At 41.3% G+C, this 19,075-nt stretch overlaps 1 protein-coding gene across 1 annotated transcript in view; it reads right to left on the minus strand.

Moving 5' to 3' along the window:
* Positions 1-1,087: 1,087 nt before the first annotated feature.
* ABCC4 (ATP-binding cassette, sub-family C (CFTR/MRP), member 4) overlaps positions 1,088-19,075 on the minus strand; it is a gene marked incomplete at its 3' end in the record, with an annotated part of 102,967 nt that continues 84,979 nt past the window's right edge. Inside the window, 4 exon segments of the mRNA XM_008936299.1 lie at positions 1,088-1,188; positions 2,642-2,752; positions 8,510-8,629; positions 9,252-9,402. Of these exon segments, the coding sequence (XP_008934547.1) occupies positions 1,088-1,188; positions 2,642-2,752; positions 8,510-8,629; positions 9,252-9,402 (483 nt within the window).

Genomic DNA, 19,075 nt, shown 5'->3' on the forward strand with positions numbered 1-19,075 from the left:
ACCCCTATGATTCTATGATTCTAATCACAGCTCCATAAAATGATCAGCATTCCACATCAAAGCCAGCTTAGTGAATAGGAAGCCCTTCTCCTCCAGAGAGTTTCTGAATCACAGCCTCCAAGAGAGTAAGGCACTACAATAGAGTCCCACAGACCAACACTCCCAAAACTTCCCAACTGGTACAGAAAAACCTGAAAGCTTTCTTCCCATTTCTGCCTGAGGACTGTCACCAGTACTTTATTCATATCTGAAAGACGCTCTGAAGACGCAATGTGCTAGACAAAAAACTACAAACCTAACATTATTATTAATTTTATCTGTTATTAAACATGGCTTTGTAACTTCCACAAAAGGACTACATATTTCCTAGACTATGGGCTGCATATCATAATCACAAGTAACATTCAGTTGTCAACACAACACCAAAAAGAAAAAAAAACTCAACATGTTTATGCTCAGTATTTTCTTTTTTATAATCTTTTTCCTTATATATTAACTCAAGAAAGCAAATAGGCAAACTAGAACACACTAGTGTATTAGTAAATTAGTGGAAGACGTTTTACTTGATATATTTTGGAAAATGTACAATTCTCAGCTGAATATAAAAACTTTCAAATATTTAACTTGCAACAAATTAAGATCATACAAGCCTTTATAACTAATTAACAGGACCCTAAAAACGCCATGAGGCATATGAATAAAATTTTATACTACAACAATAATAATAATAAATTTAAAACTGCAGATCTAAAACGATTTTTTAAAAGTTACTTACAGAGAGGGATTGATTTAATGTAATTTTAGAAAGTTGCAATGCAACTGTCTACACTGTAACTAGACAGTCTCCTTACTGCTGTAAAGGGAGATTATAAAGCCTCTTTTACCATGAATGGAGAGGGACAGTCGCTGGGTACAATTAATCTCAACAGACATTCAAAATAAGTCGAGTAAATTATACCCTAGAAGAGGCTATTTTCCTTTATGGCCTGTAATGTCCTAAGTCAATTAAGAAGAACCCCATCCTTAAGGCCTCACGATACAACCACGGAAAGGGACGAAGAGGTGAAAAGGAAGGAATAAATGTTACCAGGTTTTCAACTTCAGCACTCTGTCTGACGCCCCACTGGAACGTCCCCATCAGGGTGATGGCGTAGGACAGCGCCAAACCAACCTGCCCCGCGTTCAGAGCTGCAGGACAGATGAAAAGAGAATCAAATACACTGCTAATTACACAAAATCCTCGTTAACTTCACTTTCATGAGGTTACTGACTCCATGGAAGCATCACAGCCAGAATTTTGTTTGGCTACGCCGTGCTTGCCACCTGTGCAATGAGTAGCTCCGGGCAGAACAGCTACTTGCTGCATTTTTTTTTTTATATATTTTGGAAATTGGCTGTATACCTGAAAAGATAATCCCAATTCTCTGGCCTGGCATTTTATATAAAATCTAAGCTTCAGTCTCAAGACCACAGCTTGTTAAGGTCACTCCTACCTGGCTGAGCATTAATAACTTTTACTTTTTTTTCTAGGGGAATTAGATCAAGCCCCTAAATCTAAGCAAAAAATCAGCATAAAATTATTTCACAGTAAGTTACTAACGTTTACATCAACTTTGTACTCCTGTAAGTGATCAGACAAAGTAACAGGACAGAGGATTTCTCCAAGTCTGTATTAGCATTTATTGTGTTCAGTGGGTCTACTCTCACAAAATAAACGAATTCTGTCTGCCCCAATATTAAGCATAATTGTCCTCTGATTTACTTGAACTTTATCCTAGCATAGCTCTATTGACTTCAGAAAAGCTACTCCTTATCCAGAGGCAAGGAAAGATCCAGGACCATTGTTTTGACTTGTCTTTTTGCATTCTAATAACATCAAACCCAGTTCAACATTTTCAGTGTTGAACAGCACAGAGCATTCAAATTTTAAAACAGACAGGCATATACAGAAGTTATCCAAAGGAAAAAGAAAAGAAACAAAACCAGCAAATTAGCACTAATTTTCATGTCCAAGATAATTACTTCTTCCTTCATATTTAAGATGACTATCTCATTCTAGTACATCTAACCCAATTACATCCTGGACGGTGTGTACACTAATGACAGTTCATGAGTGACAGTGAACACAAAATGTATTATTACGAGGTGATTTTCTTTCTAGAACTGGCCTATCCTGCTGATCCAAGATATCAGAAGAGTATCCCTAGGAATTTTACCTTACCTCCTGGCCTACTGTGCCATGTGTTAAGAAGCAGCTCTGTGGGTGTTTCAGTATGAAAAGCAAAGCCCTGCAGGCCCAAAAAGGAAAGGCAAAGGTGGGGAAAAAGATTTATTTGTTGTTATTGCTCTGAAAGCCAGAATCTCAAGAGTGAAGACTAAAGATTTGCAAGCTTGTTTGCACATTTGGCAATGATGGCAGATGCATGCCTAAACCCAGAAGATGTCTGAACTGCCTCCAGTATTTGCAGAAAAGCAGATACAGCCCCAATGCCCTAGACTAAGGAAGAGATCACGATCTAGAAAGAAACATTTAACTTAATTGCAGTCCTTAAACAATTAGAAACAGCAAGCTATGAAAAAGAATTAGACATTACTATACATGGTAATTACTCGATGAACTTTTTCTAACATTTGTACTTACTCTTGGCGAGAAGCAGAGAACCAAAAGCAATCACTATAACAAAAATGGCACAGATGGCATCCAGGCGCACAGCAAACCATCTTGAGGTCGTCAAAAATAGAAACCAGGCCTCTGAAGTGTATATTACAAAGACATAAGAACAGTGGATTATTAGAAAACAAAGATATATATATAATTATTATTAAACTAATTAATTTGTTAATAAGTTAAAAAAAAACCACATTGCCATCTTTAAGTACACATCTGTATGAACTGATGATGATCAGAGTATTGTCCATTTTTCCTGAAATGGTGTAATCTAGTTTTCACACTACCAGCAAGCACAATAGCAACCACAGCTACTGTAACATACGGGAATAGGAAGAAAAAGAAAACCAGTCAAGGCTTGAAGTGTGGTACAGTTATTTACAATGGAAGGCTTTTTTTAACTCTAGTGGATTCAGGAGCCTTATACAACAAGCCGAAGTACAACAGCATTTGCTGTAGCTGGACTACAGCCTACAGGCTTTTAGCTAGACCATATCACAACTGTCAGAGCCACATCTTTAGAAGGCAGCTGCAGCTTGTTAACCTTTTATAGGAGCTACTCAATACAGCCAGTGGAGCGACAGAGCTATTCAATTGGCTAAATGCAGCTATCTGCTTTCAGGGAAGCTCACAGGTGGACATCTCCACCAGGCATTCTCATCCAGGTATCCACAACTTGGTGCTAAATTCCATCTGAGAAAGATATGCTATGGTACAAGATACAGGAGACAGCCAGAGAAGACTCTGCAATACAGAAGGCAAAGTGTTTGAATCCAGGGCCAAAACCAGAAGTCAAGTAGCCATAACAAAGCATGGCATTATTTATTGCTTAGGCTGCAGTCAGATGAACTGTTCCAACTGCTCCCAAGTCCCAGCAGAAGGTTATCTTCCAGCCCTTCCTGCACTGCTTGTCATTGCTCCACACTAAAGATCAGAGCTATTTCCAGTGTTTCAGTGTTCCTTAGCCCAGTGCTGGGAAAGAATTCAAGCAGAAAGTATCCTCCCTTTTATAAAAAAAAAAAAAAAAGGGGGGGGGAAGGAGATAAATCTGGTTTTAAGTCCCTTCATTTTGGACAGGCAGGTTACAGAGTGATGAGCACCTGGGCACACCGCTGGCTTCTATCTACCCAGCTGTCAATCAACATCCCTAGGTTCCCTTCTGCTGGGCAGCTTTCCATTCACTCTTCCCCAAGCCTGTAGTGTTGCATGGGGTTGTTTTGGCCCAACTGCAGGACCCAGTACTTGGCCTTGCTGAACCTCATACCATTGGCCTTGGCCCATCAATGCAGCCTGTCCAGATCTGTCTGAAAAGCCTTCCTACATCAAGCAGACCAACACTTCCTCCCAACTTAGTGTCACCTGCAAACTTACTGAGGGTGCACTCTATCTCCTCATCAAGATCACAGATAAAGATGTTAAATAGAAGTGGCCCAAACCCTGAGCCCTGGGGAACACCACTTGTGACTGGCCACCAACTGGATTTAGCTCCATCTACCACCCCTCTTTGGGCCTGTCTGTCCAGCCCGTGTTTTACCCAGCAGAGTTTATGCCTGTCCATGCCATGAGAAGCCTTTCTTTTCCATGAGATTGCTGTGGAAAACAGCGTTGAAGGCTTTACTGAACTCCAGGTAGACAACATCTACAGCCTCTCCCTCATCTACTAAGAGGCTCATCTTGTCATAGGAGATCAGGTTAGTCAAGCACAACCTGTCTTTCATGACCCCTGGTTGTCCTGTATGTGCCATGGGATGGCACTCAAGATGATTTGCTCCATAAACTTCCCTGGCATCGAGGTCAGACTAACAGGTCTGTAGTTCCCCAGATCATCTTTCTGGCCTTTCTTGTAGATTTGCTAACATCCAGTCCAGAGACTTCAGCACAAGGGTGGCGAGACTCTGGAATAGATTGCCCAGAGAGGCTGTGGATACCCCCTCCCTGGAGGTGTTCAAGGCCAGCTTGGATGAGGCCTTGAGCAACCTGGTCTAGTTGAGAGGTGTCCCTGCCCATGGCAGGGAGGTTGGGTTAGATGATCTCCATGGTCTTTTCCAACCTGAGCCATTCTGTGGTTCTATGACTTCCCCGTTTAACCAGGACTGCTGATAAATGATGGAAAGTGGATTGATGAGCCCATCTGCCAACTCCTTCAGCCCTCTTGGGTGTAACCCATCCAGCCCTATAGCCTTGTCTATGTCTATTGTTCCTGCAGAGATCTCTCCTGCTAGTACCATGGCCAGCTTAGTGGCTCCACTAAGGTAGCCACTGAGCTCACTCCAGTTTAAGAGTGTTTCCTGTATCTGGGGGTCCAAAACTGGATGCAGTAATCCAGATGTGGGCTAACAAGTGCTGAGGGGGCTATCACTTCCTTCCTTCCACTGGCTGTGCTCCTGTTAATACAACCCAGATGTTGCTGCCCAGGCACACTGCTGGCTCATATTCCCTCCGAGGACCAAAAATCAAGGTATATACCTGAGCTGGCGTACCCCAAATGCTTGGGTGGGAAAGACACCAAGATGAAACATGTAGCTACACAAAAGAGTGAGACTATAAGCACTGAAGCTGGATCTGAAAACCAGGTTCCTGAACTGCCTAGGAGGGGTGTTATTGACAGCTTTGTTAGAGAGATGCATAAAATTAACTGGAAAATAGTGTGCTCATGTTCCTTAGGTTTGACCTTAAAATCCAAAACAAAGTACAGTTTATTGCCTAGAGATGTCTTCTAACACAAAGCTTAAAAAACAACTTTGTGTTCCCTCACTATCAGCTACCATGAAATTGATTTGGTCAGATAACTAATGACTTGAAAATACTAAGAAATGGGGAATTCAAAGCTAGAGGTGCCTCCCTGGAAGATATGTTTCCCCAGTCACACAAGGAACTGGGCTCAGCGCAGAAGTCAGTGTGCACCATTCTACAGCCTGTGATAAACTACTTCAGAAAAGATCAGCTGGTCTGGTGTGAAACCTTAGAAGTCTATAAATTACAAAAAAAAAAAAAAAGCCATAGAATATACTTGCATGTCTTAGAGGAGATTAACAGAAACATAGAATGGAGTGGGACCTTAAAGATCATCTAGTTCTATCATCCACGGGCAGGCACACCTTCCACTGGACTAGGCTGCTCAGAGCCCCCCCCACCCTCCCCTTGAACACTTCCAAGGTTGGGGCATCCGCAACTTCCCTGGGAAACCTCTTCCAGTGTCTCACCACCCTCATAGTGAAGAATTTCTTCCCAATTTCTAATCTAAATCTACCCTTTTTCAGTTTAAAGCCATTACTCCATACCCTATCACTACAAGCCCTAACAAAAAGTCCCTCTCCAGCTTTCTTGTACTTTTACTTCCAGGTACTGGAAGGCTGCAATAACATCTCCCTGGAGCCTTCTCTTCTCCAGGCTGAACATTCCCAGCTCCTTCCCGAGCCTCATAGGAGAGCGCTTCCAGCCCCCGATCAGCTTTGTGGTCCTCCTCTGGACCTGCTCCAACAGGTGCATGTCCATCTTACGTTGGAGGTCCCAGATCTGGACTCTGTACTCCATGCAGGATGTCACAAGGGCAGGGTAAAGGGCCAGAATCACCCCCCTCAACCTGCTGGTTACACCTCTCTTGATGCAGCCCAGGAAAGCCGGGTCGGCTTTCCTAGCTGCAGGTGCAAGGACCTTGCACTTGGCCTTGTTGAACCTCATAAGGTTGGCTTGTGCCCACCCCTCCAGCCTGTCCAGGTCCCTCTGGATGGATCCCTTCCCTCCAGCGTGTCAGCTGCACCACCCAGCTCGGTGTCGTCGGCAAACCTGCTGAGGGTGCCCTCAGTGCCACTGGCCATGGCCCCGACAGAGATGTTAAACAGGACTGGTCCCAGCACTGATCCCTGAGGAACACCCCTTGTCATTGGTCTCCAGCTGGACATCAAGCTGTTGACCACAACTCTGAGGGCAGCCATCCAGCCAATTCCTCATCCACCAAGTGGTCCATCCCTCAAATCCATGTCTCACCAATTTTAGGGACAGGGATATCCTGCAGGACAGTATCACATGCTTTACACAACTCCAGATAGGTGACATCAGATGCTCTTCCCTTCTCTACCAGTGCTGTCACTCCATCTTAAAAGACCACCCAATTTGTCAGGCACAATTTACTCTTAGTGAAGCCATGCTGGCTGTCATCAGTCACCCCCTTATTTTCCTCATGTCCTAGTGTAGTTTGCAGGAGGATCTGATCCATGATCTTGCTGGCACAGAGGTGAGACTAACCGGCCTGAAGTTCCCCAGGTTTTCCTTTTTTCCTTTTATAAGTGGGTTATGCTTCCCCTTTTCCAGTCTGTTGGAACTTCACTGGACTGCCATAACTTCTCAAACATGATGGATAGTGGCATAGCCACTTCATTTGCCAGTTTCCTCAAGACCTACAGATGTATGTCATCAGGTCCCATGGACTTGTTCACCTTTCAAGTTCCTTAGATGGTCTTGAACCTGATCATCTTCCACAGTGGGTGGTCCTTCATGCTCCCAGTCCCAGCCTTTGCCTTCTGCAAGTTGGGTGGTGTGGCTGGAGCACTTGCTGGTGAAGACTGGGGCAAAAAAGTTATTGAGTACCTCAGCCTTCTCCATATCCCAGGTAACCAAGTCTCCTCTTCCCTTCTGGAGAGGGGATATATCTTCCATAGTCTCCCTTTTATCATTAATGCACCTACAGAAGCTTTCCTTGTTGGCTTGATGCCCCTGGCCGGACTGAATTCTATCAGGGCTTTAGCTTTCTAACCTGATCCCTAGCTGCTCAGAGAATTTCTCCTCATTCCTCCCAGGTTACCTGTCCTTGCTTCCACCTTCTGCAGGCTTCGTTTTTGTGCTTAAGTTTGTCCAGGAACTCCTTATTCACCCAGAGCAAGTTTCCTGGCATTTTTGCTTGACTTCCTCTGTGCTGGGATGCATTGCTTCTGAGCTTGGAAGTGGTCCTTGAGAACTTACCAGCTCTCTTGTGCCCCTCTTCCCTCCAGGGATTTACCCATGGTAGTCTATCAAGCAGATCCCTGCAGAGGCCAAAGTCTGCTCTCCTGAAGTTCAGGGTAGTGAGCTTGTTTTGCACCCTCCTCGCCCTTTTAAATGTCTTGAACCCCACCATTTCATGGTCACTGGAGCCAAGGCTGCCCTTGAGCTTCACATTCCCCACCAGCCACTCCTTGTTGGTGAGAACAAGCCCCAGCATAGAGCTTCTTGTTGAGTTCAAGATCTTACCTAACAAACACAAAACTGCAAACCTGCAATCTGATACAACTCATAAAACATTGTAGTAGAGAACACTTCATTGACAGAAGGTAAAGAACCACAGCACAAACCTGAATTCTATTATTTACGCTTACAGAATACTAATATTTTACAGCTTCTGATCATGTCAATAACATATGTCAGATTTAAGCCCTGAAACCAGCCCAAAGTAAAGAAGTGAGCTCTATGAAGCTTTTCCAAGATTACTTATATCAAGAATCTCTGCCTACAATAGCACCCCACTTAATAGTAAATGCTTCATGTTCCCCCCCTCCCTGTTTTTTTTAAAAGATGGGATCCAGGAAAATGTCAAAAATGATCCTTTAAATGTTCTTGTCAGGCACATTTAAAAATGTTCCTCTTAGCCACTGTTAAAACATACATGTGGGTATCTCAATTACAGTAAACTCAAAACCTATACAGATAGTAACATTTTTGTTCTAATAGAGAAATTTTACCCTAAAGAGACAAATGCACAGCTCCTACTGATTTTAATGTACATTACACGCATGTCGCTGAGGGCATAAGGTATTTCCCTCCTACAGAGCAAAGTATTTGATTTTTTTACATCAATTCATCACAAACCTGAGTGAAGGTCTTGGTGTGCATCAAATAATTTTTGAAATCTCTCCTCTGCTTTCAAAGCCCGAATAGTCCAAAGTCCCTGGAGGGAGGACGACAAGTGGGAGAACACAGGACTTCTAGCTATGGAGGGAAATGACAGCATCTTAACAATGGCTGAAGGGCAATATTTAATTCTTTATGTACCAAACTAATCGTTAATCCTACTACTTTATATTTAGCCATAAAAGTTACTGTGCTGCATCCTTTTAGAATAAATATGCAATATCTTTAACCAAAGTCCTCTTAGTCGATTAGAATCAGACAGACTAATTTATACAAAAATGTCTTACATTGTTAACAATAGCTACCACTGAAGACATTCTTTGAGCTTTACTAATGACATGAGGCACCATGTTTTTTATTCATAATATGTAATACTTGACATCACAATCAAGCTCAAGTCAGGCACAAGAGTCAGATTAGGTGAGAAACACCATAAATATGTGCATGTGTGGTCCCAAAGACCAGCAACTTAACATGTTCTTAACTAGCTTTACTTACAGATATCTAAACTGACATACCTAAAGTTTTTCATTATGCAAAAGAGTTAAACATGTAATTCACTAGCTGAGAACCAAGGCAATAAGGAAGTTATTTGCATAGCAAAAGAAAAAATCTTTGATGGATTGTCTATAAAATGCTAGCATTTCACATAATAATAAGCAGGGTTCAAACTAACATCAAGCCCCGCCAAACTACATACTTGTGGATTCTAGACGTTTAATATCTCTTGAAGTGTCTAAGAAATATCGTCGAAGAAAAATGAAAAGAATAAATAGTGGTATTAAGGGGATGAGTATCCAAGGAATCACTGCCACAGCCACAGCCACCACACCAAAAATCTGTAGGAGAGTCTGGAACACAATAGAAACAAAATAAAAATCTCTTTGCCAGAAGAATTTAATTTAGAACAAGTATAAAACTATTTAACACTATTGAAACACTTCAATATTTAAACATAACTACCAAATTTAAGAGTGGATGCATTGTATAACATACGAACGACATCTATTTTTAACCAGCTTGAAGAATTCACAGCAATACCTAATTTGACTAATTGTGCAGTTTATGTTTTTCCTCTCCATTATTTGCTCTTTAAGACAGGTGTTTACAAAACTGGTTGACTGCACATTAGTGTCTTTCTTTGTGGATTATTCTGTGACTACTGTAACAAAGTAATAAATGATTAATGAAACAGACAACTCATCTCTAATGGGCACAAGCAAACTGGTGAATCGGGAATAGTTTTTTTTCACTCCAGGTAAAAAGAAACTATTGAAAGACTGACTGTCAGTTGGAAGAGAGACTTTCAACAGAGACTTGTAACTTTTTCCCCAAAACAACTTTGTCCCATTTAGAAAGAAAACCCAGTATCAGAGAAAATGAGCTTTCTCTTCCTAAAGGATTGCCCTGGGAAGCTGTTCCATGGGGGGCTGGCTAAATTGGGTATGTTCAGCCACCCTTTGCCCCTCTCCTCTCCGAGGACCAACTAGAACACAAGGGGACGTCTTACCCAATTTATCCAGCCATCCATACAATGGGAACATTACAAATAAGAAAACATTAAACACTGCAATAAGTGTCATTAGAGGCTGGTTCTACTAAGTTTACTTCTGAGTACGAGATGAACAGCTGGGCTAAACCTGAACTTAATTCTTAGAAAACTAGATACAATGTGGAATGAAGCTCTGTTGCTCAGGACAGTGGATCCTGGCCCAACTTTCCAAATTAGATCTCCCATTTCCTGCAGATTACATCCTTCACATCAAACTTTCAGCTTGAATGCACTACAACAATCATTATCTGCACACAAATTTCTTTGAGAACACCAGCTGTGTATGTCTGTATGTACAGGAGTTCTGGCATGCTGAAATCAGTGTCTCTCTAAAAAAAGAGCTGGGGGGAACTCCCACAGAAAAAGAAAACCACCCTGTACAAAAGCCAGGCAACTGAAATTCTAAATCAACACAGAAGTCCTTTGTTACTGTCATAAACAAATTCCTTAGAAATGGCAATATTTTCTAAAAGATCTCCATTTTATGGACCATAGAGGTGCCAGCTTCTTCATCACTACATATGATTTACAAGCAGATAGCAGCTGAGTTTTGTGGCCACCTCATTTTTGGATGCCAAAAATGTATTGGTGACCATTTGGTTCCAAGAATTGCTTAGAGCAAAAAGGCTTTCCATCCCATTATCTGTGCATCAAGATGGTAAAGCTAAGCAACACATCAGCTAAGGTTGGACACCAGAGAGCTACCTGGGTTTTCAAAGACATTCAGTGAAGTGCCTATGAAACACCACATTTCTAGTTGCTCTTCTGGTAGCCCACACACACACTCTAAAGCCAAAACTGAGCACAACCTTTTCCCCTACATTTTTTTTTTTTTTTCTTGAGAGTTCTCTGACTTTACCCTAATTTCCCCTGACCAAACAGCAAACCCACACACCTTACGCATTACGACTGCATGAGTCAGCACAACTTATTCTTTGTCTCTAGGGAAGATTTTAGCTCATGATAGAAGATATCTTACTGTAAAAACCTTGCATCTCATACACCCTGAAAGCACATTACAGAGTCTCATAAATCTATTAAGGAAAACAGCTATAGTGTAGGAGCTCTGAAGGGAGCTGCATTACCACTACGCTGCTCATCTGTGCGTTAAGGTGCTGATGGCATCACGTTGTTTGACCTTCTAGATACGTACGGTAGATTGCAAAGGTTCTACCTCGATTTCATCACGAGCAGGTACGGTGGCAGTGAGAGTGCACGCACGGTTTCTCACTTGGATCAATTACACACATGGTTATGTCAGCACAAAGCAAAACAAAGCACTCCAACTCCTCACCAGTGCTGCTGTCAGCCCTTCTCTATCTTCTACTTCTCCAGCATTCCTTAAAACCTGTAAGCCTATTTTGCTTTTATCGTGGGAAGAGGAGGAAGGAAATAAAGATTCCTGACCTCTTCCAAATTTTCTCCTGTCTAGATCACTGTTATCCAAAGTACTGCTCATTGTCTCTGCCAAGTCTGTCAGACATCCACACGCTAGCTAATTTCCAAAGGTTGTGCCACCTCCATCCTCATCAGCAAACCAAGATCGAAGCCTTTTCCTTCTGACAACTCACTCCCAAATCTGCTTCATAACCCTGCTGCCTTCCCTTGTCCCTCCATCACCTCCTGGTCAGTCAGAAAACAGCAGTTTCTGGGGTACTTCTTCCTTCTCGCACCATCATCTGCAAACCTGAAGTGTTGAGAAAAGCTGCTTCAAGGTAAAGAGTTCTGATGAAAAAAAATGCTTCTTAATAAAAAACAAAAAAAAGCCAAACTGAAGTCTTAGTGATGATAATCTACAATATGTTGCGAAGTCCTGGTGGGGGTGGGAGTGGGAGTAGAACTATGAGGATCCAGCTCATGTAAACAAAGCCTTCCTACAGTGAAAATACAGGGAAGGAAAAGATGGTTAGGATGACTAAAGTAAAAACCTGACACCGCCTTTGGAAGGAATTTTAGATGAGCCTGCACCACCTTATCATTATAAAAATTTATGATAGGGTGGATCAGTCATGTGCGTTGTTTTTTTGGAAAACCAAACTTGCATATAAATTAACTCTTAATGAAGCAGTCTGAAAGCCAGACACAACCATTTGCAGACTGCAATCATGCAGAGTTACTGCGTGAGGTAAGACAAGGGTTCTAGCTCCCAAAGTTTCACAAGAGACAACTAACCTCTTCAGCTGGAGACTACCCCAACCCCTAGCAGATCCACTCTGTGCAAGCTGGAGGACTCGGGACAATCAGCAGGCTGACAATACTGGGAGTAGACTGACTGCTCTCCTCTCTGGACACAAGCACTGAGCCAGGTATCCAGTTTGCACAGCAAGAAATGCTCAGGACCTTGTTGAGCAGAACCAGCTTACAATTGGAAATTGCATCAAAATGCTAAGCATGCAAGATTCCCCTACCTAAAAGAAATGTGGCCTATAAACCCAGCATCTTTTACTGTACTTAATTTTAGCATTTAAAAGTTTTCTGTAATGACTGTGCAGAAAACAGCCAAATTAAAAAGAAACAAACCAACAACAACAAAACCAAACCAAAACAAAAACACAACCCAAACAAGAGCTGATTAATTACATTTCATAGCTATTTGGACAATATCAGAAACAAAGCCACCTTAAACAGAAGACAACAGATGCACAGGCTACCTAGACTGAAAAGACCTAGATAGAGATATTTCATTTGCTTCCCAATGGAGTCATATTGTCCAATGTCCACCTTCAAATTTGCTTCAGTTTCCCTGGAGAAAGAAGAATCTTCAGCTCACTGGCTGCTGCACATACTTATCCCTAGAGTACAAAGAAGCATGTGCTGTTTCTGTTGGAGTCATCCTCTTGCTTCCAAAAGGCCTGAGAGATTTCTCTCATGCTTTGGTCAGTCACTCCATTCACTGTGGCTTCTTGTTCCTCAAGAAGTCTCCTGTCTTACTGGAGGAAGCATATCTCCTCCCCGGGGAAGTAAATGCTCTGATCAGCACATTCACTTGCAAAACACAGGCCTTCCCTTCATCTTCTGATGACCTATATGTTCCTAATTCTTAGAAGTGCTGAGAGTGATATCCTGGAGTTTCTATCTCAAAACAGGTCTTGATCTAGGAAGAACAAAGTCTTTCTGTACCACAACCACACAACAGAAAAGCACAATGCGTGGTAAAGAAACAAGAAGAAAACCCATCCAAGTCTGGAAAAACATGGAGATTATAAGCTATGAGACAAATATATCACAAGCTATAAACCTGTTTATTTGTTGCAGAAACTATACTGTTTAAACAGTGTTAGAAATCTTATGCCAAACTGTAAAACATTTGAAGTAATTTAATAAAGGTGACAGGACAAAAATGCAAAAGAAAAATATAGAGTTCAAATTGTCTCATCTCTATAGGATCTTTCACCTATAGACCACTGCCCTTCTACACCAGTTACACCCTGAGCTCAGTGTTTCATGTTTGCTTTAAGTTCTTCTTGGAAAGAAGGACCTGGCCTTCATGTAGGACCCCATTTGGAACTCCTCGGGTCTGCTTGCACTTTGCCCCAGTGAGTACTCAGAGTCCTATATCTCCTCATGAAAGCACCTACAAAACAACTCTGCCTTCTCTCTAATGAATTCACTCAAGATTTGAGTCTTTCAGGTCTTCTATTTTCTTCCATAACTCAAAAAGAAGGATTGTGCCTTTTTTTTGTTTTGTATTCAAAGTGACCTTACAATGTATTTCAGCATCTCTTATAAAACACACGTGTAAGGGGTACCATGCAGTTGTGTGTCTGTGTAGGCTCCTAGTGTGATCTGTGATGCCAAGTCATCCACCTGAGTTTGACAGCTATGATACAAGACCTACTACCATAGGGACCACACCATTCTGGTCTTGCAGCTGGTGACTTGACAGGATCTCTAATGAACAAGTGGAGCCCCAGGGATGTGATTTGAGACTTGGAAACCTGAATGTGGAAGTCAACATGTGACCTGCATAGTAAAATTCCTGTCCTAGTTTAAAAGCTTAGAAAGTGATCCATCTAGCCTTTAAATGGATACCTCGTGACTCTACGGTTGAATATTTCTCTAGTGTCCACTAACTATATCGACCAGATGACCTCAAAAAGCAGATACCTAAATTTTGATGACTTAATTCGCACTCAAATGCCACCCAAGAACTGCAGTGTTCCAGGACCAGTTTTACCAACATTTAAGCAGAAGTCACACACCTACCCTGCTCCCGCCTCCAAATCCTACCTTCTGGACCCAAACATGCATTCCCAAGGGTCATAGCCCACAGACACTGCCATGCAGCCATACGAATTTAGTAATAGCAACAGTGCATATCCCACGTATCTTGGATTTCAAGTTCGTGACCTTAACCACATTAACTGTGGGCAGTCTCAGTCAGGCTCTGCTGTCTGAAGTAAAGCCAGGTCAAGAAATTACAAAACTCCAATCTGTTCATACTTGCTTGGCATCACCCTTCCCCCTTTTCCCCTCCCCCTGACTAAAATTACTTCCTCGTTGGCTCTGCCAAGTGACTGTACACACAATCAATCCCTAATCCAGTTCTGATATCTTTTTTTTTCAGACATGCTTTTTCAAACAGGACTGTTTGGACTGACTGTCCTGCAGCTCTGTTAAAGCACAGCCACGCAGGTGGCTGGTTACACTGGCACACCAGAGGACAAACTTCCCTGGGGAGAAGCTGTTGCAATGAGCAGATCAGAGTGATACATGCTTCACTCAGGTCAGCTGCATCCACAGCAACACACTGAACCATGTCATAGGTTTTTATGGGTTTTTTTGGTTTTTTTTTTTTTTTTTTTTGTTTTTGTTTGTTTGTTTGTTTGTTTGTTTTTTTCATTTTTCCTCTTTTGTTACAAAAAAAAATGAAAAAAAAAAAAATCAGGAAAATGTCCAAATAGAACTCCTTCACCTTTGTACTGTAATCCCAGGATATAAACAGCTCTACTTGATTTTACTAAAAGTGGATGAGTTGAGGCATGTAGCCTTGTCTTTACCTTTTTAATAAAATTTATAGGTTTTATTTCAGTAATACTTAAAAACTACATATGGCTGTTTATATTACTGCTTGCATCAAGCTGTCAGGAACCTAAATACTAAAAACCTAAATACTGCTAGCTCTAAAACCTTCAAAACTAGCAAGTCCATCTTATCTTCTGTGGGACACCCTCTCCTCCTCAGAATCCTGCTATCTGTAACTGGTCAACAAGAGGTTACCTAACTAAATCTGTATGTCACTGCAAACGGGCTGAACACACCTGTCAGACACACCATGGAATGTATTCAGAATTCCCAAGCATCCTTAATGCCAGCATCTTCTATTGGCTCTTGTCTCTACAAAACAGTCTTTCTGGATCGTTTTTTTTCCAAGTGAATAAGCATATACTTAGCTACTCAGGGGATATGTTTTCTGTTCCACCAACATACTCATTCATTTGACTTGGCACACGTCCTGCCATTAAGTAAGAAGCCTTAATATTTGTTTGAGATCATGGCAAACTGTCCAATTGTTCTTTAATAAATGACCCTTTAATAAAAAGGGTGTTTTCTTTAATACATTGGCACTGCCTTCACTCTGTTGTATTTAAAGAGTATCCTATCATCAATATGATTTTACTCTACAACAAGGGCTAGAAATAGGCTTTCTGGGCACCCTGGGCCAAGAGGCTTAACTATTTCATCCAGGTTCACTATCCCAAAAGCAGTCCTCAAAAATCACAGTCCACTGGTTGTCTGAGACTTCCAGATATTGATGCTTTAGAAACAGATGCACCATCAAGCTCTGGACCTCATAATTCTGCCAGACACACAAAATACTTGTCCTTTAAAACTCCACAATACATTGCTACATCATCTATAAGTTATTTTCCTTTTTATAATAAATCATGTTCACTCCTGTCAGAAGTTGCCAAGGCCATACGGCTATGGGCTCTACTGACACTTACTTGCTTCAAGATTCCCAGAGCAATGCACTTTTATATCTCCTCAGTCCCTGCTGCCAAATAACTAGTGTTTTTAAAGGAAAGAATGGCTTGACAATTTCTCTTCCCCTCCTACCTCTTAGAAGCCATTTCCAATACTTCTCCCCAGCTAAGCCCAAGACAGCCCCACTGAGCACAGACTAATGAAAGCAAAATATTTGACTCAACGATGGATACTTTTCTCTTTAGTACTACTACAAAAGATGTATTTCCTACTTTGTTCTTTGCTGGTACGTTTAGCACTTTATCAGCAGAGGGTGATTCACCAATATTTGTCCTTAATCTTATCCCACTCACAACTCTTCTAAAACCATTTTTTGTCGTTTTTTTTTTTTTCTTTTCTTTTTTCTTTCTTTTTTTTTTCCCAGTGGTAATTACTGCTTTCTTACCATGGAAGGGGCACATATACACAGAACAAATAAAAATCAACAAATACCTCACTGCTTTCAGGCTATTAGATTGCAAGCTGATATAAAATGATGCAAAAACTGGATAGTAAAAGGACTAGGAAGGAATAGGCTTTTTGACGCACTCAGTACAAACCTGAATGCTGAGGTGCTAAACTGGGAATGGACCACAGAAAGCAGCCAGGGTCTCAAGCTCTCCCCAGACAGCATCTCCAGTTTCTACTCCTGCAGAAATACCACTAGCCTAGACAGTCCACTGCTGTGACCCTGAATGCACTATTTAGTGCCCTTATAGTCTAGTCCAGTTTCTAATTCGCTATCATAACCTTTTCATTCATGCTGTGCACATTTTTCCCCCAGCTCTTCCAAAAGCCTGGCAAAATTTGGTTACCACAGATGCTGCTGCCCCATTTTGTCTTTGGGGTATATGGACTTTGCTGCCTCAGGCCCCTTGTCCCTCATGGACACAATGCCAGAGCAGCCCCATGCCCTCCCCAAGAATACCTCATCAACTGCATGACCTTTTCTGCTCAGCCAAGTCCAGTTGTTTTGCTAGAAGTAAATTCTAGGTCTTTCAGCAACTTTAAAAGCTCTCTGCTACATTTGAACTCTGGGCTGTTCTGTTGAAAAGAGTATCAGTTCTCCAGTAACACAGCTCTACAGCCTTACAATAATTACAAGCCATTAAACATATTACTGTTTGATCTTGCTATTTAAAATACAACTATTCATATATTTATTTTTAGGTAGAAAGAAGTACTGCTCATTTTTCTGTAAATTCCACAGAGGCCCCTCTGTCTCAGTTAAATGAAAACAATGAAAAATATTAAGGGCTGCAGCATCAGCTACTCTAAAAAAAGACGATTACCTTCTGTTTTTTTTCTGGGTGCACTCTTTCATAGCGGAGATGCAGAAGAATGCTCCTTTGGCCTGCCTGTGGGGTTTTTTCCTAACTTCCCCAGAGCTTTGCCACCCTGATAGGGCTATAGAATACTAGTTTCCTACTCAAAATAAACTCTTTGACTCATGATTCTTCAGTGCTAGAGTCTGTTACGTGATTACTCAGCTCCAGGAAGCTTAACAGTGGCCTGACGAGTTCAGCAACTACATTTTAACTTATCTGCATCAGTCTGTCACCACCATCGCCAGATTTTCACCCAGTTCTCTGCAGGTACAGAACATAGTGGCATCTAAAGAAGTAAAAAGGAATTCTCCTGGCAGAGAACAAACATTTACTGTGGTGAGTGCATGCTTATTCACACTTTGTTACAAGTATGCTGCAAGACCATCAGGAAGACTTTTCAGAAGTTTATTTATCACAAACCATCAACAAAAACACACTTATCAAAGTAACTGACATCAGGTCTGACCCCAAAATGCACACTTTCAACCAGTGAGAAAAAGGAAAAATTATTTTCCTCAATATTATGCTATATTTAGCAGAAGGCCAGACAATGGAATCGGGTACCAAAGCCAGCATGTCTTCAATTTTTGAAGGGAAGATCTAAACCCGTTATTTTAACATAAGTGATTTTCACAGTAAGAGAGCTCTACTTATTTAAACATTAGACTGATTTCAAAACCCACTAGGAAAAACAGAGAGAAAAGAAGACTCAGGGACATAACTGTGGAAGAAAATGCGAACATCTGACATCCTATTCTTCCAGAACACTGGAATAGCTGTTATCAAGCCCTTGAAAAAGCCCTTCTTAAAACACAAATTTTTACTATTTCAAGAGTGCCACTCAAATTAACTTATTTTTTAAAATTATACAAAACTGTCCTGTAATGTAGATGTAACATACAGAGGTATAAACCTCGTAAAGACATCAGTTCCCAGCTGGACTCTCATCTTGTGCTGTATGAAACTGCCCCACTGTAGCCTCTACCATTTCAAGAACAAACTCATCTGGAGTTTTGAAATCTGCCAAGTTCACCAGGCAGCCACAGTATCAGATTCAGCAAGAAAAAAGTTATGTTCTACATGAGATCCACACATAAACCTGGCAACACACTCTGTAAGATGCAGGCTTTTTTTGGTAAAGGTATTTCCTTGTCCCACATTTGTTTGGGGCATAAATATGCATTGTGATTTAACACACAAACACAGTAGCTATATGGCTTACGAATTCAAATTACCGCCAAGTTTCTCCCCTCCCTCCTTCTGGAATCAAAAGTGAAATCTCCAGTCCTTTTGCCAAACAGTGGAATCCTATTTTGTCTGTGAGCACACACTGTCCTATCTGTAGTATATCAGTAGTTAAAGGCAATCTAGAAGATTTGTACTTATCACCATTTGGAACAGGATTGTTACACTCTATGACTGACAGCAGAATTAAAAGATTTCTAGCTACTGTGAAGTGTTAGAAATGTTAATGATCTTTAGAAGTCTTAAAACAATCATCAGTTTTAGCTACTGATGTGAAAGGTTGCAGTGATGCTTAAAAAGCCAGGTAACTACCTAACAATAATAATATTCCCACTTTGGCACCAAAAGCAGAAGTAGAATATACAGAAAGATGGCCCAAAAAGAAGAGAACACTGCAGAATGGAAGTTCACTTACATCAGAGCATTTCTTTG

Source organism: Merops nubicus, unplaced genomic scaffold, assembly GCF_000691845.1.
Source record: "Merops nubicus isolate BGI_N331 unplaced genomic scaffold, ASM69184v1 scaffold4690, whole genome shotgun sequence".
NCBI classification, from domain to species: Eukaryota; Metazoa; Chordata; class Aves; order Coraciiformes; family Meropidae; genus Merops; species Merops nubicus.